General features: G+C 36.9%; 1 protein-coding gene across 3 annotated transcripts in view; it reads right to left on the bottom strand.

Moving 5' to 3' along the window:
* The window catches only part of PDE7A (phosphodiesterase 7A), a 115,876-nt gene that overhangs the window by 45,897 nt on the left and 43,042 nt on the right, over window positions 1-26,937 (bottom strand). The window contains exons 1-3 of one of the 3 annotated variants that reach the window (XM_077876753.1): window positions 23,236-23,256; window positions 15,520-15,580; window positions 10,773-10,856 (exon numbers count right to left, since the gene is read on the bottom strand). In XM_077876753.1, the coding sequence (XP_077732879.1) occupies window positions 10,773-10,856; window positions 15,520-15,580; window positions 23,236-23,241 (151 nt within the window). In that variant the 5' untranslated portion in view covers window positions 23,242-23,256. Of the gene's footprint in view, window positions 1-10,772; window positions 10,857-15,519; window positions 15,581-21,875; window positions 22,044-23,235; window positions 23,257-26,937 lie in introns of those variants that run through there. The other 2 variants (XM_077876752.1, XM_077876751.1) reach the window with 2 other exon arrangements.

Here is a 26,937-nt window from a genome sequence, read left to right as displayed (position 1 = left end):
TGCTCCTGGGTTTGTTATGATTTAGAAGGTATCCATCCTATTTTTATTCCACTAAATTACTTCCAACAATTTGATCATTCCTAACTTCCCTGTCCCAACAAAATGTCCCATTATGTCCCTCATTTAAAACTGATACATTATAACTATTATATTTTTCAAATCCTCAATTTTACTAAATTCAGTGAAATACAAGGAGTTATACTAGAGACTTCCAATATATCTGTACACCTTTCTTTATAATAATGTCAATAGTTAGACTTGATCTTTTTACTGATATCCCTATCACAGCCAATCTTTGTATATTATAATATTTATAAGTAATTTTACTTAAACTTTTTAATGATAATACATTCAATGGATCAATAATTCAAAAGGGCCTACAACAAAAAATGCCTTTGTCTTTTTCTCAAGCCACTCATTTCCTCCTAAGAAGCAACCAATGTTATAAATATATTGCTACAAAAGAGCCCGTCAAACCTAGGTATTAAGTCATGCTTGCGTTCCTCTCTAAAATAAGCCCACTAAGGCTGGATTATTGTTCTTTTATGCTGTTGGAATCCTTCTGCTAATATTTTTTTGAACTTTTTTTTTTTTACAGACATTTATAGTAAGAGTATACTTGCTTCTTAAAATCCAGAAGAAACTGCTTGTGAAATGTCTAGACCTCACGATTTTAGAGAGGTTAACTCTTGTGCAACTTTCTCAAACATGCTGATTTTCACAACTACTTCACACTTTTAAAATTACTGAATGCCCCAAAGAACTTTTAGTTTATGTGAGTTACAGCTACTGATATTTACCATGATGGAAATTAAAACAAAATCTGTAAATACTTATTTGTCATTTCACTTCAAAATAGCATAAGAGAACTTCCAGTTTCTGTATCCACATATAAGAAGTTTGGAAGCTGCCACTAACAATAGTAAAAAGCTGAACAGACTGAAAAATCAACAACTCTTCTAGGATCCATAAAAGAGGTGAGGACATGGTGCAAACCACTGCCCTCAAGACTGGAGAGACCAACAGATGATTAGAGAGAATAACTTTATTGGAGCACAGACACAAACAGAAACCTCCTTGGGAATTAGTACCAGGGTAGGGATATCTGAACTATAACTAATAAATTTCTTTTTTTTTAAGATTTTATTTATTTATTCATGAGAGACACACAGAGAGGCAGAGGCACAGAGAGAGAAGCAGGCTCCCTCTGAAGGTCCCGATGAGGGACTCGATCCCTGGACCCGGGGTCACACCCTGAACCAAAGGTAGATGCTCAAACCGCTGAGCCACCCAGGCATCCCAAACTGATAAATTTCTGAAAGCTCAGTGTGGAGAAGTCTGAAACCGAGTTGTGGGGAAGTCTAATATTTTGTGAGATTTACTTCCAGTGGTCTGACTAGGTTCTCACAGTAAATGTCTGCCAAAACTCGCCCAAGAATAAACAGACAATCTGAATAGGCCTATATTTAAGAAATGGAATCAATAATTAATAACTTTCCAAAACAGAAAACATCAGGCCCAGATGGGTTCACTGGTAAATTCTGCTGAACCCTTAAAGAAGAAATTCTACCAATTCTTCACAATCTCTTTCAGAAGACTGAAACAGAGGAAAGGAATACTTCTAATTCACTCTGAGGCCAACATTAATACTAAGACCAGGCACAGATGTTCTAAGAAAGATGACTACAGACCAGTATCTCTTATGCATACAGGTGCAAAAATCCTCACAATATTAGCAAATCAAATCCCAAAAAAGTATTAAGAATTATACACTAAAACCATGTGGGATTTGTCCCAGGTATGCAGGGCTGGTACAACATTAAAAAATCAATTAATGTAATCCAACAAGTCAACAGACTTAAAAAAAAAATGATCATACCAATAAACACAGAAAAGGCACTTGTCAAAACCCAACACCCATGCATGATAAATATTCGCAGTAAACTAGGAATATAGGGAATGTTCTTAAAGTTGATAAAGAATGTCTACAAAAACCCCACAAGGAAAATACTTAATAAGAAACTTGAAAGTTTCCCACTACAATTAGGTAGAAGGTCCCTCTCACCATTCTTTTTAACATCATGTTAGAAGTCCTAGCTAATGCAGTAAGAAAGAAAAGAAAACATGCAGAATAGAAGGGAAAAAACAAAACTTTCTTTGCTCACAGATGACATGATTGTCTATACAGATAATCTAAAAGAATAAACAAAAAGCCCTCCTAAAACTAATTTAAACAATTAGTATAGCAAGATTGCAGGATACAGGTTAATAAAGAAAAGTTAATTGCTTCCCTATATACCAGAAATAAACAATGGTATTTGAAATTAAAAACAAAATATCATTTATGTTAGCACCCTCTAAAGTGAAATACTTGGATATAAATTTAATAAAATATGTATAAGACCTATATGAAGAAAACTATAAAACTGGGATGAAAGAAATCAAAAAAGAACTAAATAAGAGATATTCCATGTTCATGGATAGGAAGATTCAGTATCGTCAAGATGTCAGTTCTTTCCAACTTGATCCACGGTTTCAATGCAATCCCAATCAAAATCCCAGTAAGTTACCTTATGGATATCAACAAGTTGATTATAAGGTTTACACTGAGAGGCAAAAGACCCAGGCTAGCCAAGTCATTATTGAAGGAGAAAAACTAAGTTGGAAGACTGATACGACCCGACTTCCAGATTTACTATAAAGCTACAAAAATCAAGACAGTATGGTACTGGCAAAAGAAGAGACCAATAGATCAGTAAAACAAAGCAGAAAGCCCAGAAATAAACCCACATAAATATAGCTAAGTGATCATTGACAAAGGAGCACAGTCAATACATTGGAGCAAAGATAGTCTCTTAAACAAAACGTGCTGGAACAACTGGACATCCACATGCAAAAAATTCAAATGGATCATAGACCTAAACTAATTCAAAATGGATCATAGACATAAATATAAAATACAAAACCACAGTACTCCTAGAAGATAACACCGGAGAAAATCTAGACAACCCAGAGAAGAAAATGCCTTTTCAGAAATCACACTAAAGGGGCGCCTGTGTGGCTCAGTGGTTGGGCATCTGCCTTCAGCTCAGGGTGTGATCCTGCAGTCCCCGGATCAAGTCCCATGTTGGGCTCCCTGCATGGAACCTGCTTTTCCCTCTGCCTCTGTCTCTGCCTCTCTCTTTGTGTGTCTCATGAATAAATAAATAAAATCTTTAAAAAAAAAAAAAAAAAAGAAAGAAATCACACCAAAGACATGTATGATCCGTGAAAGAAAATGGTTTTAGATGAACTTCATTAAAATTAAAAACTTCTGCTCTGCAAAAGATAGTGAGTCAAAAGAATGAGAAGACGAGCCACAGAATGGAAGAAGATATTTGCAAACGTCACATCTGATAAAGGACTATTATCCAAAGTGCCCAAATAACTCAAAATTCTATAAGAAAACAATTTGATTAAAAAATAGGCTAAAACCTTAGCAGATACCTCATCAAAGAAGATACACAGATGGCAAATAAGCATATGAAAAGATGATCCACAGGGAATTTCAAATTAAAACAAGATACCACTACATACTGATTAGGATGGCTAAAATCCAAAATACTCACCATACCAAATGTTGATGTGAATGTGGAGTAACAGAAATTCCCCCCTCATTCCTCATACAAAATGGTACAGCCACTTTGGAAGACAGTTTGGTAGTTTCTGACAAAACCAAACATACTTTCTGCCATATAATCCAGCAATCACACTCCTTGGTATTTACCCAAAGAAGTAAAAAACTTACATCCACACAAAAACCTGCACATGGATGTTTGTAGCAGCTTTATTCATAAGTGCCAAAACCTGGAAGCAACCAAGATGTCCTTCACTAGGTAAAAGGATAAATAAGCTGTGGTACATTCAGACAATGGAATATTATTTAGTGCTAAAGAGAAATGAGTTATCAAGTCATGAAAAGATAAGGAGTAATCTAAAATGCATATTATCCATGTGAAAGAAGCCAATCTGAAAAAGCTACCGACAGTATGATTCTAACCATATGATATTCTGGAAAAGGCAAAAAGCTATGAAGGGATGAAGAGGTGGAGCACAAAGGATTTTTAGGGCAGTGAAAATACTCTGTCCAAACCCACAGAATGTACAACACTTGGAATGAACCCTAATGTAAACTATAGACTTTGGGGATTATGAATTGTCAATGTAGGTTCACCAATTGTAACAAATATATCCCACTGCTTGGTGATGTTGATAATAGAAGAGGCTATGCATTTGTGGTATGGGGATATGGAGATATCCTTGTACTTCCTCTTAATTTTACTCTCAACCTAAGAATGCTCTAGAAAATAAAGTTTTGTTAAAAATATAATAGACCCATGTTAACATAAATAACACTTCTATTTAAAAACATTTTCATAAACAAAAAATTAATAAGAATAAGTAGTCTATTTTTATTCTTTAATTTCCCTTGTTCCTATGAGAATCTCCCACTCCTCCTTAGTTTTTAAGTATTCAACTTAGCTTAATTTAATCACTGATTAAGTCAGCCAGCAGTTTATCTATTTTGTTGTAAAGAACCAGTTCTTAGTTTATTTTTATTTTGTTTTTTAAACTCATTAATTTCTGTTTTTTATCTTCACTAATTGCTACCTTCATCTTTTCTTAGGTATACTTTCTTATTCTTTTTCTTCTTGAACTTGACTATTTAATTCACTTATTTCATTTTTTCCTATTTATTAACATAGGTATTTTTAATGCTATGAATTTTCCTGTATCACTGTTTTAACCAGATTTCACTTGAATTTTCACAGGTTTTTATATGTAATCTTTATTCATCACTTTTTAAAAGTCTGCAAAATTGGGCAGCCTGGGTGGCTCAGCGTTTAGCGTCACCCTTCAGCCCAAGGCCTGATCCTGGAGACCTGGGATGAGTCCCATGTCAGGCTCCCTGCATGGAGCCTGCTTCTCCCTCTGCCTGTGTCTCTGCCACCAGCAACCCCAACCCCCCGCCTGCCCCGTGTCTCTCATGAATAAATAAAATCTTAAGAAAAAAAATAAAAGTCTTCAAAATCAGTTTCCATCTCCTCTTTGACTCAAGAAGTACTTATATCAGGGATCCCTGGGTGGCGCAGCGGTTTGGCGCCTGCCTTTGGCCCAGGGCGCGATCCTGGAGACCTGGGTTTGAATCCCACGTCGGGCTCCCGGTGCATGGAGCCTGCTTGTCCCTCTGCCTTTGTCTCTGCCTCTCTCTCTCTCTCTCTCTCTCTGTGTGACTATCATAAATAAATAAAAATTTAAAAAAAAAAGAAGTACTTATATCAGAACTTAATTGGTTATTAATTGCCAGCTTTAGTGATCCTTCTAGCCCTATCAGCTGCCTCTCTTCTTTGCATTGAAAGTCTTTAAGTTGTCTGTACTTGCTATATCTATCTCCTTGTTCTCGCTTATATTCATTCAATAATCAGGCTTTCCCCATAACCACCTCATCAAAAAATCAATTCTTATTCCTCATCTTATCTGACTTACCAGTATAATTTGGAACATTAAATATACCCAAATTTGATTTTTTTACTACTAAAGGTCAAGATTCATTTTTTTCTCTGCATAGGTAGCCAACTGATTCAGCACCATTTATTTAGAAGATAATCTTTTCCATAATGCATTACCATATTTGTCACAAATCAAACACCCACAATATGTGTGAATCTGTTTCTGAACTTTACAATGTTTTATTATCCTATTTGTCAGGCTTTGATCCAGTATCACTCTAATTCAAAATTATAACTATAGTTTATGGTAAGTCTTTATATTTGAGAGTAACTTTTTTTTTTAAAGTAGGCTCCACGCTCAGCATGGGCCTTGAACTCATGACCCTGACTGAGATCAAGACCTGAGCTGAGGTCAAGAGTCACACCAGACACTTAACCAAATGAACCACCCAGGCACCTCTGGGAAGAGTAATTTCTATAATATGGTTCCTATTTTTCTGATTGTCTTGACTAATTTGGGTTCTTTTCTTTCTTCCTTCCTTTCTTTAGTTTTTTTAAAAGTGATTTCTGCACTCAACACAAAGATCGAACTCACAACCTTGAGATCAAGGGTCACGTGCTCCATTGAGCCAGCCAGGCAACCCCTGGGCTTTTTCAATTTTTATATAGGTTCTACAATCAGCATCTCAATTCTACCAAAGGGAGAAAAAAAAATGCTTGGACTTTTTTTGTGATTTCATTAAACCTATAGGTCAATTCAAGAGAAACTAACATCTTTAAAATATTGAATCTTCCAATCTATGAACAATAGTATGTATTCCCATTTGTTTAGGTCTTCTTTTCCTCTGTAGTATCTTTTTTTCTATGCAGTTTTCTTTTTTTTTTTTAAGACTTTATTTATGCATGAGACACACACATACACACACACACACAGAGACATAGGCAGAGGGAGAAGCAGGCTCTCCATGGGGAGCCCGATGTGGGACCCCAGGATCACGACCTGAGCCAATGGCAGACACTCGACCACTGAGCCACTCAGGTGTTCCTCTATGCAGTTTTCTTTCTTTTTTTTTTTTTTTTTTGCAGTTTTCTTTCTTTCTTTTTTTTTTCCTCTATGTAGTTTTCTATGCAGAGTCCTACACATCTTTTATTAGACTGATGCTTATGTATTTCATCTTTCATTGATGTAAATTTAAATTATGTTATTTCAATTTCTGTCAATTCTGCTTTATAGAAAATAAAACCAAGCAAACTTGCTAAATTCATTTGCTACTCCTCATAGTTTTCTTAGTACACAATCACATCATCCATATATAATGACACTTCTTTCTCAATCCTTTTATCTTGTTTCTTTTCTTTGAATTACTATACTGGCTAAACTCCAAAAAAAGTACTGAATAAGAAAGGTGATAAACGGTACCTTTATATATTGGTCTTTCCATGACTTTTCTCCTTTATTCTATTTTTTCCTTTTTCTATTAATATGGTGAATTACAATGACTGGTTTTTTAATGTTAAGCCAATCTTACATTTCTGGGAAAACAGAAATTGGGTCAAAATATATTTTTTCCTATAAATGGCAGATTTGATAGTATGTTACTTAGGATGTTTCCTCTATATTTGTGAGTGATAGTGGCTATAATTTTCTATTCTTGTAATATCCTTGTCAAGTTTTATATCAAGATTATGCTGGCTTTACACAGTAAGTTGTGAAGTCCTTTCCTTTTCTCCTCTAGAAGAGTTTATGGGTGAAATTTTAGTTTGACATTTATTTTTTTCCATCACTTTGAACCTATCTTTCCCTTTATCTTCTAGCTTCTTAGTTTCTGTAGAAAACAAAATAGAATCTGTTTCTGGCAATCTTATAGCTGTTTCTTTGAAGGTAATTTTCTTTCTCACTACTTTTAAAAATTAATTTATTTATTTTACTTTTCCATTTTAGAAAAGAGTTTATTCTCATGTTTAGAATGCCCCATATATTTTTAAGTTTTTACTTAAATTCGTTAGTTAACATACCATATAATATTAGTTTCAAGTGTACAATATAGTGATTCAACACTTCCATACGTCACCTGGTGCTCATCACAGTAAGTGCCCTCCTTGAACCCCATCACCTGTTTCACCCATTTCCCCACCCACTTCCCCCTCTGGTAATCATCAGATTGTTCTCCAGAATTAAAAGTCTGTTTCTTGGTTGGACTCCCTTTACCCCACTCCTTTCCTCATTTATTTTGTTTCAAAAAAAAAAATCCTTTCTGATTTCAGTTTTCAGTTTTATTATATTGCTAATATATTGTGATTTTCTTTTAATGCTTCTGTACTTAAGATTCATAATGCTTCTTGAATCTGTACCTTAATGTGCTTTATTAAGCTTTAGAGATATCTTGGTATTATCTTTCCAAGGACTACTTCTGCTATAATTTCCCATTCCTTTCCTGGGACCCTAATGACTTTCAACACATTTTGTGCCAGATTAAGGATAGAAGATTAAACATTTTTTTGACCAGGCATGCCTGGGTGACTCAGTTATTGAGCATCTGCCTTTGGTTCAGATCATGATCCTGGGGTCCTAGGATCAAGTCCCACATCAGGCTCCCTGCAGGGAGCCTGCTTCTCCCTCTGCCTATGTCTCTGCCTCTCACTCTCTCTGTCTCTCTCATGAATAAATTAAAAAAAATTTTTTTTTTTACCTTACTCCCTTTGACAAGTGGGATCAATGTCCTCTTGCATGAATCTGGACAAGCTATGTGACACAGCTCATCATCAGAATATGAAAATGTGATGCTGTGACAGTGTCCATGCCCTCGTCGTCAGAGACCAGGTGTTCCCATACTTCCTCTCTTGGAATGCTTGCTCTAGGGGAAGGCAGCAGCTGCCATGGAAGAAGTCCAACTACCCTAAGACTGCCATTTATGGTAAGAAAAACGTTGGCCAGCTCCAGAAATTCCAGCCACCCTACCCTGGCACCAGATATAAGAGCGCAGAGGTCATCTTAGATGTTCCAGCCCCAGAGGAGGACATGTGGAGAAGAAGCAAGGTCCCAGACATATGGACCTAGTGGAGCCACCCCTGTTGAAGATCAGAACATTGTGGGACACAGGCAAATCAAACCTGATATACTAACTAAATCCTGACCCTCAGAATCATGAACATAAAAAACAGTTGTTTTATGCCAGTATGTTTTGGAGTCATTTGTCACTATTGGAAGAGGTAATCCTTCATAGTGGACACTCCTGAGTGTCCCTGCATGTTCTGGTTGGGTGTGCCAAGAATGCCAAGCCCCGACCAATCCTTACCTGGGCCATTTCTCAGGGTTGTGTTTGCAGCTAGCAACCTGGAAGGATAAGTACATCTTTTGCTGGAACAAATAGCAGTATGTTCCCCAAGCTCCCTGATATAACACAAATCCACTGTGTGCATAGTATCCACATAAAATCCTCTACGTTGCCACTGTGGATGTGTGGGGCTAGAAGAATTGACACAATATACATTCAAGTTGCTGGCTGTGCCATGAATAATAAAGTCCTCTATGTCTTTCCCAGGAGCTTTCTCTCTTCTGCCAGCATCCAAGATGCAGTAACAGGCTAACTTGTTAATTTATACGTAAAATCTTAGATTCTTCACAATTCTTGACAGATACAGAGCAATAGATAACTGGAACACATTCCACATGTCTTTTCTGTATTTTCTACCTCTTGCTTCATTGTGTTTCATTCTAAATTGTTTCCTTATGACCTAATGTTCTAATCCACTAATTCTCTCTGTATTTTGGTCTTATTTGCTGTTAAAACCAACGCCAATGAGTTCTTATTAAAGTATGTTATTTTTAGTCTTAAGTATTCATTTGACTTTAAAAAAAAATTTTTTTTTACAATTTGCAGTCCTCTACTGAAATTTTCAATCCTGTCTTTTTTCCTCCATCAGCATAATTATGTTATTTTGAAGCTCACGTAAAATAATTCCATCATTAGAATTTCCTGTGGCTGTTTCTACTGTTGTTTCCTTTTCATTTTTGATCACACTCTTATCTCCTTTCGCCTTTTTTTTATTTTTTAAAGATTTTATTTATTTAGTCATGAGAGACACACAGAGAGCAAGAGAGAGAGGCAGAGACACAGGCAGAGGGAGAAGCAGGCTCCATGCAGGGAGCCCGACATGGGACTCCATCCGGGTCTTCAGGATCACGCCCTGGGCCAAAGGTGGCGCGCTAAACCACTGAGCCACCTGGGTTCCCTGCCTTTTTTATTTTTAATTCAGTGCTTAATATGCATATGAAAAATTTAGAGGTGATTTGAGACTTAGGGTAATGTTACTACCTTTCTTCAAAGAGGATTAACATTTACTTCAAGTACGTCGCTAGAGGTTCTGAAGGTACAGATCATCTTGATCTAATCACTGATTGAGACGTTTTACAGCGAGGATTTCCTAAGGTAAAGAACTTTGGGGTTCCAATTAGAGCACAGAAGGTTTACCAGGACCAGTGCCCCAACTTTGGTGGGGTATCAACAGCTATTTTTGTTTTTCTAATTTTAAGTGTCCATCAGAAATTCTGCTCAGCTTTCATCCATCTTTCCCAGAATCAGCAGATGCTACTAAGGGGGAAAGTAGCCCAAATACCAGGTTCATCTCTGCCTTAACAGCATTCTGATATACTCAAATACATGTTTTCCATATTTTGTCCAGTCTTTCTAGTTTTTTTAAACTGGAGTGTTAATCCAAATGATTTATCCAACATTACCAAAAGTGGTGCTCCTCCAAAAACAGGTAATGTGCTTACTGTTTAAGTTCTCTTTTTCCCATTTTCTCCTTTATGGGCCAAACTCACACAATGTTTGTTTTCAAAATATGCATTCTATGAAATATCTTTAAAGGTGGTGGTATATTTTCAAATAAGCCAAGATACACCTTTTTAACTATGAAAATCTCTTATGTCATTTGCACAAAAACATTTTATCTAGAGTAGTGAAGACAAAACACATGGAATACAACAACTTTAAACATTTTGCACATATATGTATCAGGAAGAGAAAAAATGTACCAAAGTAATGTCACATTTCAATTGGAAAGGAGAAGAAAAATTGTATCAGCTTTCATATTTTATACTTTACAATTCTAATTGCCTCTAAGCATTTACTAACATTATCTAAAATAATGTGTCATTTATCATGACCCAATGTTTTTAAAACATTTCAAACATAACTTTTTTCTTTTTCCTTTGTATTTTTCTAAAAATCTGAAGGTTACCAAAAGCCTAAGAGAAATACTGTATATGCCAACACTTACCATGAAAAATACGAAAATCAATATATGGATGAGAACCTCTTCTTTCTGATTCAAATCCTGCTCGACTCCTTACGCGTACATCTCCTGGACAAAATGAAGTATAAAACATAAGCTTAGAAGGCTGCCATTTTGGGAAGAAGCTCCCATAAGCAATGAAGGTTTAATGGTATCATACTCATAAGTACTGGTTCACTAATGATATATATATGGAATAAGTAGTTAAGAGCTAATTTATTTGAAGGGATTTATAAATTTTCAGTACTGAATTGTTAGGCTAGATAAGCTTTTTTTAAATCTACCTCTATAATAATAATAATAATAATAACAATAATTACAATCTAACTTTTAAAGTTAGCATTCAGAAACATGACAAATATATGACAATCCAAACTAATATCTTTTTTTTTTTAAGAGAAAAAAAAATGAGAGACACAGAGAGAGAGGCAGAGACATAGGCTGACGGAGGAGCAGACTTCCTGTGGGGAGCCCAATGTGGGACTCAATCCCAGGACCTCCAGATCACAACCTGAGCCAAAAGCAGATGCTTAACCACTGAGCCACCCAGGTGTTCCTCCAACCTAATATCTAATATTCACATTTAGTTAAAAAAAATCCTCAGCACAAAACTAAAATCCAGAGAGGAAGATATTAAGGGTCTACCCTGTGCCTAGCACCATACTGTCAGAAATATGAAAGAAATTACATGACCCATTCTCAAGCACAATTTTATAAACGTGGGATCCCTGGGTGGCGCAGCGGTTTGGCGCCTGCCTTTGGCCCAGGGCGCGATCCTGGAGACCCACGATCGAATCCCACGATCGAATCTCCCGGTGCATGGAGCCTGCTTCTCCCTCTGCCTGTGTCTCTGCCTCTCTCTCTCTCTCTCTCTCTCTCTGGCTATCATAAATAAATAAATATTTTTTAAAAATATATTAAAAAATTAAAAAAATGTTTATAAATGTACAGAAAAATAAAATGTTAAAAGATTGTGCCTTAAATGTTCAATTTGATTGATCTTCTCTTTTCTCACTGATTTTGTGTGTGTGTGGGTGTGTGTGGGGGTGTGTATACACACACACACACACACACACACACGGCCTTCAGTTGGGTCTTAAACTTTGGCCTTTATAAGCTCAGTATTGTTTCTACATGTATTCATATGACTTTCAGATCACTTCTCTACACAACAAAATAACCACCATAACCATGTACTAGACATTCTTTTTGTGTCTTATAGGCACTATTTTATTTAACTCTCTAAGCAACTCTGAGAGGTAGGAATCTTAGTCCCCATTTTACAGATGAAGAATCAGAGACTTTGAGAAGTTAAGTAGCCTGCCTGTGCCACGAAGCTAGTGTAAAGGGTGAGTCAGGATTTAAACCTAGCTCTTTGGACTCCAAAGACAGCACTTTCCCCACTATACTCTCAGAGCCTCCAAGTTCATAACCTTTAGGTCTTCAGTCCCTGCCCCTGTGCCCCTGAATTCTGCAAGGCCTTCTTGCTCACATTTTGTTTCTCTAAGGCAAGCCATCATCTCCTTCATGGTGTCATTCCACAATGATTTATCAACTCTCTCATGTGGGGTTTCCTTTTCCCTGCAACAAATTCTTACTGAACACCCACTACACATCAGGCACTGCAAATACAGCAATGAACAAGACACATAAAGTCCCTGTCTGCACGAAGCTTATCATTTCATGGAGACAAATAATATACAAATAAGAATTTCATTCTATGGAGGAGGCCTGGGTGGCTCAGTCAGTTAAGCATCTGTCTTCAGCCCAGATCATGATCCTGGGCTCCCTGCTCAGTTGGGAGCCTGCTTCTCCCTCTTCCTCTGCTGCTCCCCCCTGCTTGTGCTCTGTCAAATAAACAAAATCTTAAAAAGAATTCATTCTATGGAAGATGGTAATAAGTAACCAGGAGATAATTAAAGCAAGCAAAGAGGAATGGGTGGGGGAGAAGTAGAGGAGGACAGACGCAGTAGCATGGTCAGAGAAGACTTTACTGAAAAGGAGGCATCTGAGCAGAGGCCTGAAAGAAGTGAGGCAGTGAGCCATGTGGCTATCTAGAGGAAGAGGTTTCCGGGCAAAAGAAAGAACCAATAAAATACCCTGAGATAGAGGGCATGCTAGGCATGCTCAACTTCAAGCAGAGGCCAGTATGGCTAGAGTGAGGTGAGGGAGAAGTAAGGTCAGAGAGGGCCACTTGATGATGGACCTTCGTGGACCATCATGATAGCTCTGGCCATTCATCTAAGACAGAAAACCATCAAAAGATTCTGAATGGAGGAGTGAGATTGATTTAACTTATGTTTCAAAAGGTTCACTTTGGCCACATAGACTAATCAAGCAGAGGCAGGTAGGTAGCTTCTTAGGTAGCTAAGAAGCGAGTGCAAGAAATGAAACAATAACTATGGCTTGGTGGGGGGCAGACATGGGACGAAGTTCAAGGGGAAACAAGTGTCAGTTATGCAGGATAAGTTCTGGAGATCTAATGTACAACAATGCGACTATAATTAACAAATAAATTAACAACAACAACAAAAAAATAACCGTGGCTTAGATCTTGGTAGTAACAGCATGAGGGTGGTGAAATTCTGGATATCAGCCAAGAGAATGTGCTGATGAAGCAAACATGGAGTAGACCAAAAATAAGAATCAAAAAGATCTGTAAGTTTCTGATCTGACAACCAGAAGAATGGAGAGTTATGTGCTCTGAGATGGCAAAAGACTGAAAAATGAAGAGCCTTGGGAACACATAAGTTTTGTTCCTGTATTCGCTTCTTAGCTTGCCTCCCTGCCTCTACCTATGTGCCTCTGCTTGATTAAATGTGAGGTGCCCATAATACATTTATATGGAGATGTTCTATAGAGTTAAAAAAATATATGAGTTTAAAGTTCTGTTTTCACAAGCACATGAGAAAATGCTCCGCATCACTTGCCATCAGGGAAATACAAATCAAAACCACAATGAGATGCCACTTCAGACCAGTGAGAATGGGGAAAATTAACAAGGCAGGAAACCACAAACATTGGAGAGGATGTGGAGAAAGGGAAACCCTCCTGTACTCTTGGTGGGAATGTGAACTGGTGCAGCCACTCTGGAAAACTGTGTGGAGGTTCCTCAAAGAGTTAAAAATAGATCTGCCCTATGACCCAGCAATTGCACTGCTGGGGATTTACCCCAAAGATACAAATGCAATGAAACACCGGGACACCTGCACTCCAGTGTTTATAGCAGCAATGTCCACAATAGCTAAACTGTGGAAGGAGCCTCGGTGTCCATCGAAAGATGAATGGATAAAGATGATGTGGTTTATGTATATAATGGAATATTACTCAGCCATTAGAAACGACAAATACCCACCATTTGCTTCGACATGGATGGAACTGGAGGGTATTATGCTGAGTGAAATAAGTCAACTGGAGAAGGACAAACATTATATGGTCTCATTCATTTGGGGAATATAAAAAATAGTGACAGGGAATAAAGGGGAAAGGAGAAAAAATGAGTGGGAAATATCAGAAAGGGAGACAGACATTAGAGACTCCTAACTCTGGGAAACGAACTAGGGGTGGGGGAAGGGAAGGTGGGCGGGGGGTGGGGGTAACTGGGTGACGGGCACTGAGGGGGGCACTTGATGGGATGAGCACTGGGTGTTATTTTATATGTTGGCAAATTGCACACCAATAAAAAATAAATTTACAAAAAAATAAAGTTCTGTTTTCAGGAGAGCAGAATCTCAAATATGTTTGTGGAGAGAGACATAGACAGTAAAGAGGAAAAGACCTCGATGCCCGCATCCTCCACCAAAAAAAAAAAAAAAAAAAAGAGGAAAAGACCACACCCTATTGGGGAAAAAATTGTACCAGAGTAGAATGGAGCTGAGACAGACACACAAGGTAAATTAAAGAGGGAAGAAAGGAAGAAGAGCAAAAATGGGGCACAGGAGAACACTTGGGCTTAAGAAGATGAATAAGAATTAGTCAAAGAGGCAAAAACAAACTAAACACCCAGAGAAAGGTGAAGACTATGGATGGCTCAATATCTTAGAAGTTGAGGGAGGAATTCCGAGCATGAAAGAAGTCACAGAAGACTCCTTTAAGAAAAGAGAAGTAAATCTGCCTATTGGAATCTTAATTGTACATCTTTAATAGTATGATTTAAAGTTCAAGGGATTGAGGAGTACGTGATGAGGAGAGAAATCTGGCAAAGAGAGGGAGAAGAGAAAGAAAATTATACATGTATACACAATCTAAATTCATTTTACCTTATGGACTTGAATAATACGTGAAAAATTTAAGAACTGAGACTGGAAGATGACAAACGGTCCTCCTTGCCAGACAAGTGAGAGCAATTAATACATCCAGTGACAGGACTATATGGTCAGGTATTTTGTGGCTTCATCCTTCTCTATGCTAGCATGGACATCTTTTTAGTATTTTATCAACTCTACAAGTCTAAAATTATTTTTATGAAGAATACTCAGAATTCAATTTAAAATTGTACACTTATGACAGAGTCCCAGTTATCAAGCTGGAGATTTCTCAATTACTCTAAAATACCTATCTTTATTCATATTACATTCAATATTGGTTTCAAGACTTCTAATTTCAAAATTATTGATTATTTCCTATTGCAAACAGTGATGAAGAGCAACCGAATGAAAATGATCTCAATCCCAAGTTAAGACTATGTGATAATAAAATTAATGGATTTTGGTACAAAATAAATACTGCTTACCTAGCATACGAATGTACAACGCAGTCTGGTCAGAACTGTCATAGGAAATAGCTCCACGCCTCTAGAAAAAAAAATACACACATTTTTAACACATGCTAATTAAATGTGATATGAAATTTAACAAACATTTATTATTTATTCTTTGTAAAGCACTGTGCGGAAGATGGATATACCAAAGGAAATTTTGAGAAATTTTTTAAGAGCAGATATGACTTCTGCTTTTAAAATCTCTAGTTATGAGGAAGACAATTATGATTAAGCAATGCCATAAGAGTGGGTACAGAGAGTAAGGAACGTGCAGTAAATAGAAAGTTAATGTCAGAGTCAGACAAGCTCACTTGGGGAGAGACCTTCTGCAGAAGTAGACAGAAGTGAAGAGGAGACATGGTCCAACTATTTACCATTTCCTTAATTTAAGCATGAATGAATAAGGAAACAGGAATCATCATTTGAAGAAACGCATCAAACTAGAAATAAATGGAACAAAATGAAAAACCAAACGGCCCAGACGCTAGCAAGAAATAAGAGAATTTTTTAAAATATAATTAGTATACTTAAAAAGATCTGAGGTGATACTAAATCTGTAAGACAAAAAACAGGGTGCCCCTGAGAGATTTTAAAATACACTCTGTGTTTAAAAGTAAACATATAAAAATGTATCTTGCAACATTATCCATAACACTCCAAATAAAGACAACCCAAATATCCAGCAAAAAACGACTATATTAACAAAATGTACTATATCCACACAGCAAGCACTATTCAGACAGGTAGGAAGGTACACAGTACTGATATGAGCTACAACACGGCTAATCCCCAAGAACAGCGTGTTGAGTGAAAAGAGCCAGTCACAAAGGACCACGCAGTGTATGGTCCCCCTGATATGAAATGTCCCAAACAGGCAAATCCAGAGGCAGAAAGTAGACTGGTGCTTCTCTAGAGCTGGGAGAGCTGGCGCAAGGTGGGGAGTGAATGCTCACAGTACCATGTTTCTCTCTACAGTGATGGAAATGTTCTCAAATTACCTGTGGCAATGACCACACGGCTCTGTGAGTACACTAAAAATTACTGAATTGTACTTTTTAAAGTGGATGAATTGTATGGTATGTGAATTGTATTTCAATAAAGCTATTATAAAAATAACAAATACTACAAATTTAAAATATACACCCTAAAACAACATTTGCAGAGCTGAAATCCCCTCCGTGAGCTCTGCCCACTCTCCCGGTCATACTCCTCTCTCGTGCTTTATCTCCACTTCTTCCTTCTGTCTCAGGACTAACCTGGACTAGTATCATGTCTAACCTGGACTCTTGCAGTGGGCTGCTGACTGATTTTCCTGAGGCATCTCTGGGCCCCCAGTCCACTCTTCACATCAAGGCAAGAGTGAACAATTCGGTTCCTGCTCAAAATCCTCCAATGGCTCTCCACACACTTGGACTAAGTAAGGTCCAATACCAAGCTCTGATTTCCAAAGGCCTCAATGATCTGCCTACGTCTCAGTCTTCTTGTTCTCCCACTCTCTCCTCACCACCACAACTCAGCCACACTGGTCTCCTTGCTGTTCCTCAACTGTACCATAGGTGCAGCTTTATACTTGCTGCTTCCATGTCCAGGATCACTGCATCACGGTTCCCTTCTTATCTCTTGGGTTCTAGATGAAATGTCATCTCTTCAAACCAAACTTCCTATTAGGTTTTTCTAACTGTTCTATAAAACCTGTGGAAAAGTCATGAAAAATGGATCAAATTAGTTCAACAGACATGATAATAGGCAGATTTCCCCCTACCCTATCTAATAATGAAAGGAACAAGAAGTGCTTTACAAATCAATCAGAAAATGATGAATAATAATGTAGAAAAACAGGTAGGACATAAACATACTATTTACAGAAAAAGAAATAAGCCTATAAACACAAGACAAGATGCTCAACTTCATTAACAAAAGAATCATTAAAAGCAACGAGATATTTTTATATATCTGATTAATGATCTTCCCTTGAAAAACTGGCATGAGATTTATAATTCTTCAACACACACCTAGACATCTCAATGAAAAATAATTTTTTTACTATCACTATAAAGAAATTTACTTTATTTGAAACCTTAATCGAATGTACTTTGCTATATAGCTCCCCAAATCACTGTTATTATCTCCTTAATGCTTATCATGTAATTAAGTTCTTACATGATTTCATGTATCCTTACAAAAACAGAAAACAACAGTTCAAGAAATGTAAAAGGAACAGAAGTTCCAAACAAAAATAAAATTCTTAATTTCAACCCTGGTTGTCTTCACAGAGCCTGAGGGACACAGAGATATGAGAAGGACTTTTCAATGTTTATCCATTGAATTTTGTAGTATGTGTAGTTATTATCTAGTCACAAAATAGACCAAATTCAAATTAAAAAGTAAAATAATCCACTACAAAGAAATCTATAAAGAAAAGCATGATATCAAATCCCAAGGGACTAAATCATACAGAATACATTCCTGGCAGCATCACACTTTAAGTGTCTTCTACCAACAAAATATCTATCCTAAGAAAGCCTACTGCAGTGTAAACTAAAATAATTTCAGGGTAAACTATTTATTTTGGAGCAAACAGCCCCTGTAATCACTTGGTATTAAAAGGCACCTCTCGGGCAGCACCAGTGGAGCAGCGGTTTAGCGCCGCCTGCAGCCTGGGGTGTGATCCTGGAGACCAGGGATGGAGTCCCACATCGGGCTCCCTGCATGGAGCCTGTTTCTCCCTCTGCCTGTCTCTGCCTCTCTGTCTCTCTCTCTCTGAATGAATAAATAAAAAATCTTAAAAAAAAAAATAAATAAAAGGCACCTCTCACATCTGTCTGATCTCCTCAAAAATATTTAGTTTATTAGATTACAAGTCTCCCCTTAATACTACCATATTAGAGGAGAACCTAGGACCCTGAAGAGCATATATATGGAAATAAGTATTTCTGTCAGCCAAGACATAGTAATGAAGCTACAGATACCACTATATAATAGCTCATCATGGTCAATACCTATCAACCTGCTAGTGTGCAATAACAACTTGAATAAATAGGTTATGAAAATGAACTGTAACTTGTCATCTCTAACAGGCATCTTTAAGAGAGTGATTGACATTATTTTTTTAATGTAGGATGACGATTTACTAAAAAGCCACTAATTAGGAATGTAAAAATTTCATTTATCACTTCACATATTAAGGACTGAGAAAGACTAGTATCAGCTCTGTTAAATAAAATAATAGAAGTAAAAAACTAGTTAATGAACATAATCTAGATTAGAACTATGACCTACTAAAATAATTTTAAGGTAATCCCTTAAGACTTATTTACAGAGGCATTAATTTAGATATAAAAATGATAGGATCTATATTAATCATAATAAAAACCTGGCAAAAGAGTAGAATTTTAAATATATCAAATTACTTAGTGAAGTACAACTTATTCAAGTTATTCTATTCATTACTAATTTAAGTAAGTCTGGTCCACAAATAGTTTAAAAGCTACACTAAACCACAAGACATGACTATAAAATAAATCCAAATGAGATGATTTTTTTTAAGGGATGGACTTTAAAACTGATCTATCTGAACCCTGAGCGATATATCCTGAGTGATGCTTCGTTCATTTATCTCCTCACAAACCAAGATTAAAATGAGTATTACTATATTCTCTCACTAAGCAACTGAGGTGGAATAATCTGAAGTAACTCATTTTGGAAAAATACACTACAAATTGTGAATTGTAACAATAAAAATTTGGTTTAAATGCTGGAATTACTCTAAACAAAAGTTATATGTGCTTTATACCCCAACGCTACAGCACAGACTTAACACATCTTTTTTAAAGATTACCATTTAAAAGCCATATACCATACTAGTAAAATCCTCTTCTTAATAAAAATAGTAAAACAAATTTAATTAAAATCCTGTGTTGCTGTCAGTCCCAAAACACTTTGTGCTCTCATCCACATTCCCACCTCACCTCACCAGTGAATGGAAATAACTGAGAAGCTTCTACTCGTGACTCTTCTAATTTAGCCATCCTGGGAATAGCTTGGAAAGCAAACTAGCATAGGTCAAAACATGGGTGAGGCTGAGCCAATCAGAAACTGACAGAAGCATAAACAAGGTTCCAAAGGATCCACTGCTACATTAACGGGACTTCACAGTGCCCTGGTCAGACACTCACTCACCCTGAATCACTCTTCCACAGAAGCGAATGACAAAAGGTGTCAAAGTTGTTCCAGTATTAGTTAATACAAAACTTTTAAAGACAAGCATTTTAAAAAACTGAGCAAAGATATTTTAAGTGCCACTGTTTTTATCTTGTTCAAGTTCTCCACTAAAATGATTATGCAAAAGCATGCTTATTTCCCTTACATGGGAAAAATAATAATATATTAAGTAACACTTGCTTAATTCCTACTTTGTGTCAGAAAATGTTACAGGTGCTTTCATATAAAATCTCACTTAACCCATACAAGACCTTTGTAAGATAGGTTTTGTTGGCCCCATTTTATGGATTAGTAAACTGATGGTCAAAGGGCTTAACCACAGTAGCACTAAATAAATTTTCTGGTAACATTATCAAACAACAGAAACAGACTACAAAAGACAGAAGTGCAGCCAAAGTTTTAAAAGCAGTTTTCTCTGATGTAGTAAAATGAGCTCTTTCAGAGTATATTCATTTTACAAATGCTAGAAAAACATGCTAGTGTTTGTCTATTAAAACACTGCATTGATCCACAGGAATAGTAGTATCCTTCCATTCTTCTTGCCTATGCAAACAGTATATTTTTTCAAAAATACTGCAAAATAAAATATCAATGTTCTTTTCGTTTTGAAACTTAATTTTGGGGAGCACCTGGGTGGCTCAGTTGGTTAAGCATCTGACTCTTGATTTCAGCTCAGGTCATGATCTCAGGGTTGTGAGTTCAAGCCCCATGTCGGGCTCTGCACTGGGCACAGAGCCTGCTTAAGATTCTCTCTCTGCTTCTACAACCACCACCACCACCACTCCTACAAGCATTCTCTCTTTAAAAAAAAAAAAAAGAAGAAAGAAAGAAAGAAAGAAAGAAAGAAAGAAAGAAAGAAAGAAAGAAAGAAAGAAAGAAAGAAAGAAAGAAAGAAAAAGAAAGAAAGAAAGAAAGAAAGAAAGAAAGAAAGAAAGAAAGAAAGAAAGAAAAGAAAGAAAGAAAGAAAATCAAAACTTTTTTTTTTTTTTTTTTGCTGGCTAGGAAAAAAGTCAAAGTCTCTGAAACCATCCACAACTCAATGCATTAATATTAACTTGACTTTCCTTCAATAACCTAGTGAGCTAATCTTTTAAAAACAATGAGTAGAGGAGTAAAGAGCTGTCAGCACAACAAAATTGCTTCTTACAAAACGCAAAGATCTAAAAAATTTGAGTACACTATCTTTCTTTAAGAGATTTCTTCAATCATACTAAGAAATCAAGACAACTTCAAGTCAAGGTCAATGACACCTAAAACATTATGTGAAAAATTACGTACAAGGATTAAAAATCTTGCTTGAAAAAGAAATTTAACTTTATGGAATTCCATGCTTTGGGTTACTTAGCAAATACCAATGGCCTTACAAATTTTAAGTTAATAGTCTTCAATTTCTTAATACAAAGTTGCATCATAGATGAAAGATATAATCATTTTTATACAAGTATAGAAAAAAATAATTTCACTGGTACCATCTTAACTATTTCCTACTTTAGTTTTAGACTTTTGTCCAGATGGCAAATGGCTAGGCTAGCATTCTAGCCAGCATTTCTCAAGCCTGACACTCAGAATGCAAGTTCAAAAACAACAAATATGTAATAATCTCACTTTTCCCAACATAAGTAAGGTATACTTTTTAGTAGCAGCAATACTTTAACAGAGAATAGAGGGTAGTTTTTAGTTTTTTAAAAGTTCATAACTGTTGAAAAATTCTCAACAACTACACATTCAACATATAAGTATTAGTAAATTATTTCCAAAAAGAATATCTAAAATATGTACACCAAAAGTATAAATTAATAATTATTTCATCTTAAAAGGTGTATTTCTTTAATCATATCACTTCTTTAAGGGAATGGTATGAGGGAAGCTACTTCGATAATGAGGAATGATACCCTAAAAAAGCCCCTGAAAGAAGGAAAAGGTGGGAGAAGCATAAAAATCACACGCTTAACTACAGTTAAGCTTTTCAGCTGACAGGTAAAATTCATAGCTCTTTTAATCAGAGAAATAAAAACTGAAGCAAAAGAAGAAACTCCTAGCAATTCGACCCCAACCAAATATATACACTGATGATTAATTTCACTCTCCTAAAAATAAAGATGGCCTACCTTAGAGGCGATCCACTTGAGAAGAACCACGGCCAGACACCAGATCAATGTAATTCCCATTGGAACAATCAAAAGCCCACTGCATAATCTCCCCCCTCTCCCAGCAGGCAATAAGCAAGGAAGACTTGTTCTGAGTTTGACAACAGCCAGCTGTCCCGAGGCAGAAGCGAGGGGAGAACTGACTGCCCTGAACCTCGGGCAGCTGCCTTCCAAACGGGTCACCTGACTCCTCCGAGAATGCGCTGCCAGCCGGCCTTCCTGCCCAGCGCCTGCTTAATGCCACGACCCCAGGGTTGGGGGAGACTGGCCTCAGTAATGTTGGAAGAGGAAAGAAAAAAACCTTTGTGAGGGCTGACCTAACAGTCTCACAAAATATACCTAAAGGGGTCTCAGGCTAGCCCCAAACACTTCTACGTCATAATACTAACAGAGGGCTTTGACATAACTTTCAAAAAACGTTTAGCAATACACAAAACTTCTCATTTCTTTCACACAGACCAGCTTCACAGGTATAATGTCCTGGCACTTCAAAATATTACTGCATTTTATTCTATCTTTTCAGCTTTTAACACCAAATTTGTTCAACTTTTTTCTTTTAGAGCTAGGATTATTTTATGAATGTTAAGAGTCTTTTATAAATATCGTATGCCCTGTTTAACATCGTAATTCATTCATTTTAGGTTTATTGACATAGGCCAGTCTAGCGGTGCATTTTCAGACAATTAATAGTATATTATAAGTCCTAATTGTCACCTAGTTTATATTACAATATTTTTGGTACATATCACCTTCCTCCCTTGGCTGGTGAGTGAGCTAATAGCAAAGTGTGCCTACATTCTTCCACCTTCATGACCTCATAACAGCCAGCAGGCTGCAGGTACTACTGCTGAGAAAGCCTTTGATGAAACTTTCGTTCAAGTATTCTGCAAGTATTTATTACACTTCTATGTACAGGCCCTGTGCTAGATGACAGGGGCATAATCACCCAGTAAAACCAGAAATGGCTCCTGCCCTTGTGAAGCTTACAGTTTAGTCAGCATCTACTTTAATCAAAGTCTACGAACAAACATAAATATAAAATCTGCAACTGGAACAAGTACAGTAGGTGGAGGAAAGAACTGCCAACACAGTCTGGATGTGACCTAAGAGGAGACAGACTTCTTCCCACAGTTCCTGAAATGTCCCTGAGCCAAAACGAAGAGGCAAGCACATGAAGAGGACAGGAAGAACGATCTGTGCAGACGCAACACACGGTGGCCAAGGAGCTATGAAACAAAGCATGGTGAGAGGAGACAGGAGGAACAGGGGAGGCTGGAGAGCAGGGTGAGTCAAAAGTGGAGTCCGTGGAAAGGTGTTTTACCTTCATCCTAAAAGCTACTCCCAACCTAAAGAGCTTTAGCAGGTTTTGGTCAAGGCTAGCTGTGTGGAGCAGGAGTTGGACAAGCAGTTAAGTGGCCACCACAGAGGTCCAGGAGGGAGGCGATGAGCCCGCCCTGGATGGTGGAGATGAAGAGAGGGAGCTGGCTGGAGAAATACTCAGGACATGACAGGACTGTCACGACAAGATAACAGCATCTGCATAGCAACAGTACACAAAGGGTGGTTCTAAAATATTTGAAACAGCCCAAACAGGTCAAATAGTAATGTTGATGCTATTTTCATGATCCAATCCTCGGTACACAGGGTTTATTTAAAAGAAAAGTTAATTCTAGACCTGTCAAAATGAAGCATAAATTAAATTAGCAGATCTAAATCAAAATTTTCCTAAATTGAAACCGTTCATAACACATGGCCATAAATTTCTCACTCTACCTTATACATTATGGATATCTCCTCTTGCTGCTGAAGTAACAAGCTGTGATGCAATCCTTGCACAAATGGAGAAGACTCTCTTGTCAGGAAACCAGGTGTGATGTGAGATTATCAGATCTTTCATTATTCTATGTATATCTAGTAAGGTTCCAGGAACAGGACAGAGCAGCAGAATCTTGGGGAGGGGGTCGTGGAGCCTGGGCCAGCAGCTGACACGGCTTGAGGTCATTACCTGCTGCTCTGGCCCATGCTGCACATGCCAAATTAGCCCCTTACCATGATGCTCAGCCCACGATTACTCATTTTCACACCACCTTTTCACTCAGCTGCTTAAAGAGTCAAATTTTGAGAATCAACTACAAGATTGCTGTTTTCGGTACAGTACTTAAATATTTTTATAAAAGTATTTTTGATTAAAGGTGAGCTCAAGAATCTGTACTTTCAGTTAGTCTAAAAAGGAAGGACTGACCAGGATAAAAAGAAAAGAATCAGAATTAAGACAAAGAATTAGGGGGGAAAAGGTCATAAGAAAGGGAGTCCTGAAATCATTTAAGTGAATTTCTGTCGAGTTTATTCCCACCACCTCAAAACTCTATTGGGTTTAGAGACAAGAGCTTGGGTTTATTCCCCAGCTTTATTGACAAGAGCTGAGTGACCCTGGGCAAGTCACCACTTTGCTGGGTCTTATTTTCCTCCCCTTCACAGGATTTAGGTAACATCTATACAAGAATACCTTGCTCTTGTAAGCTCCCAATAAATGTTAGCCAAATCAGAATTAAATATTTAAGACTTAAGAATGATACTGATCTAATCACTCCAGCTTCAACCCAACAATAGACTTAACTGAAATCACAATGGTCCATAAAGGGAATTGGTGCTATGCTTGTGCAGCGCCCTCAGAAACATTTTCTGAGCCCTAGGAGAGTGATGGTCTTGGCTTTCATTTTTCAAACTAGTGAATAGGCTGGCTTCCTAAGGTGGTTTCCCTAGCATCCTCTTCTTAAATTTCTACTCTATATCTGACAGTGAAATGCAGAGATAATCAAGACACAATTCTTCCCAGGTTAGAAAATTCTCTATTTGAATAGAAACAGCTATTGAATTTTTACCTTAAAAAACCCAAAGAACCTTCATTGCTAGTGATGCATGCACATCACTCAAATCTTACAAAAATCTCAGGCAATGCAATTTTTTTCTTAAAACAATACACTTACCTTTCTTCATGGCATGGACCTAATAGCTTTAAATTTTTTTCTTATTTTGAGATATGAAATACCTACTACTAACTTATATGTATAAGTTACAAGCACTCCCATTAAAGGAATTTATTATTAAAAATAAAAATATTTCAGTAAGATGAAATAAAAGCAAAAGCTGTTATCAAATTAGTATGAATACTCCTTTACATTATGTTTATTTCATAGAAAATTCTCCTAAAACTTAATCTTTCTAGTCTGATCATGTAACTTATTATTCCATAAGCAAATAGTTGCATCTCTTACACTAATAACAAGTATATCCTTTTACATGAACTTTTCTCACCTCTGCCTAGTGAAACATGGCAGAGTAACAAAAAGAACAGACTATATTAGAAAAACTAATGCACAGGATACAATTAAGCTTCCAAAAATAGAATTTGATACTTTAAGAAGAAGGTATAAAATTTTACCCTTTCTGGGGCTAACAAAACTAATTATCTGAAAAATTAAAGTATTACAAGCAGACCTCACTAAAAACTGTGATCAATAGGAAGAAAAGACATGACTTTGATCGTGGTGTTTTAGAGAAGTAATCCAAGTACAAATTTTATCCCTGGGGCTCTCTGCCACCCACAGGACACCTGTCAATCTTGGCAATGGCCTTTAGCTATCCATATAGAGAGGCAGCATGTCCTTCCCTTGACCAAATTAGGCTAACCTCATCTGCATTGACATCAGTGTCTATAATTTTGGATTCTCAGGACGGAAATAGCCTATCCCAGAGTTCTTTATACAAATGTTGTGTCTGTGGAAAAGTATAACCAAATTTACAATAGAAAAATGTGAACACTATAGTCAAAACCTCCAATTGTGCTTTTATCATTTTGAATTCCAGCCAATTTTAATCACAAGGAATATAGCAAAGTGGGTTTTTTTTTTCATTTCTTTTACTGAAATCCACATATCAGGGCTTCATATTCTTCAAATACTATGAATTTCAAGAGATATGAAACAAAAAATACAAAGTATCAATAACTAACAAAAAATATTCTAAAACCATAGCAACATGGGAATTCTACCAATTAAAACCTTTGTTGTCATACTGATTTAGAGCTCTGAATCAAGTTTTTTTGTTATACAGAATCTCAGTAGTTGATGGCAGCAGGCACAATAATCCTAGTACAGAGGAAAGAGTAAAACCACCTTACCACTTTACAAACAAAATTTAAATTCTGTTACAGGGCAGCCCCGGTGGCTCAGCAGTTTAGTGCTGCCTTCAGTCCAGGGCGTGATCCTGGAGACCTGGGATCAAGTCCCACGTCGGGCTCCCTGCATGGAGCCTGCTTCTCCCTCTGCCTGTGTCTCTGCCCCTCTCTCTCTCTCTCTGTGTCTCTCATGAATAAATAAATAAAATCTTTAAAAATAAATAAATAAATTCTGCTACAACTATCTTATGACATTAAAATAACAAAGATTTGCTTATTGATCCATTGTTCATAATATATCAGAAATTATGGGAAGGTGAAAGTAATCACAATTTTTAGAAGGAAAAAACAGTAGCATAGATCTGCAGAGTGGGAGCTTAAAAAAGGATTATTGAGTGTGCATTCTGTAAGTATAAGACTACAAGTATATTATTAGACCAGGAGAATGTCACAAACACAGGACATGTTACTTTAGGCAGAGCTGCACACAAAGTCTCTGGTGGCAACCTTAAACAAAACAGAACAATGTGAGCCCCATACTACGGTAAAGCAGACTCCTAGCTGACTAAACAAACATACCCAGAGATTAAGTATGTGATACCAAACTAGTGGAAGAATTCTAGAGATAACTAAGAGAACTGTGCATCTGTCCTGGGGTGCAGATCAGACAAATGCATATAAAATGCAAAGGATAAACCACTATGTTTAATTAAAAATAACTTTAAAAAGGTCAGGATGTTTAATCTCTAGGTTAATAAGAGGCAGTAATTAAAGGCAATCTTAGGAGCCAATGAAAGGTAAGTATCCAGATCAAGGATGTTCCACTCTTCTCAATAGAGGCCACAT

Source organism: Canis aureus, chromosome 28 (genome assembly GCF_053574225.1).
Source record: "Canis aureus isolate CA01 chromosome 28, VMU_Caureus_v.1.0, whole genome shotgun sequence".
NCBI lineage: Eukaryota > Metazoa > Chordata > Mammalia > Carnivora > Canidae > Canis > Canis aureus.
The sequence above is the reverse complement of the archived record's forward strand: the minus strand, read 5'-3'. Positions and strand labels throughout refer to the sequence as shown.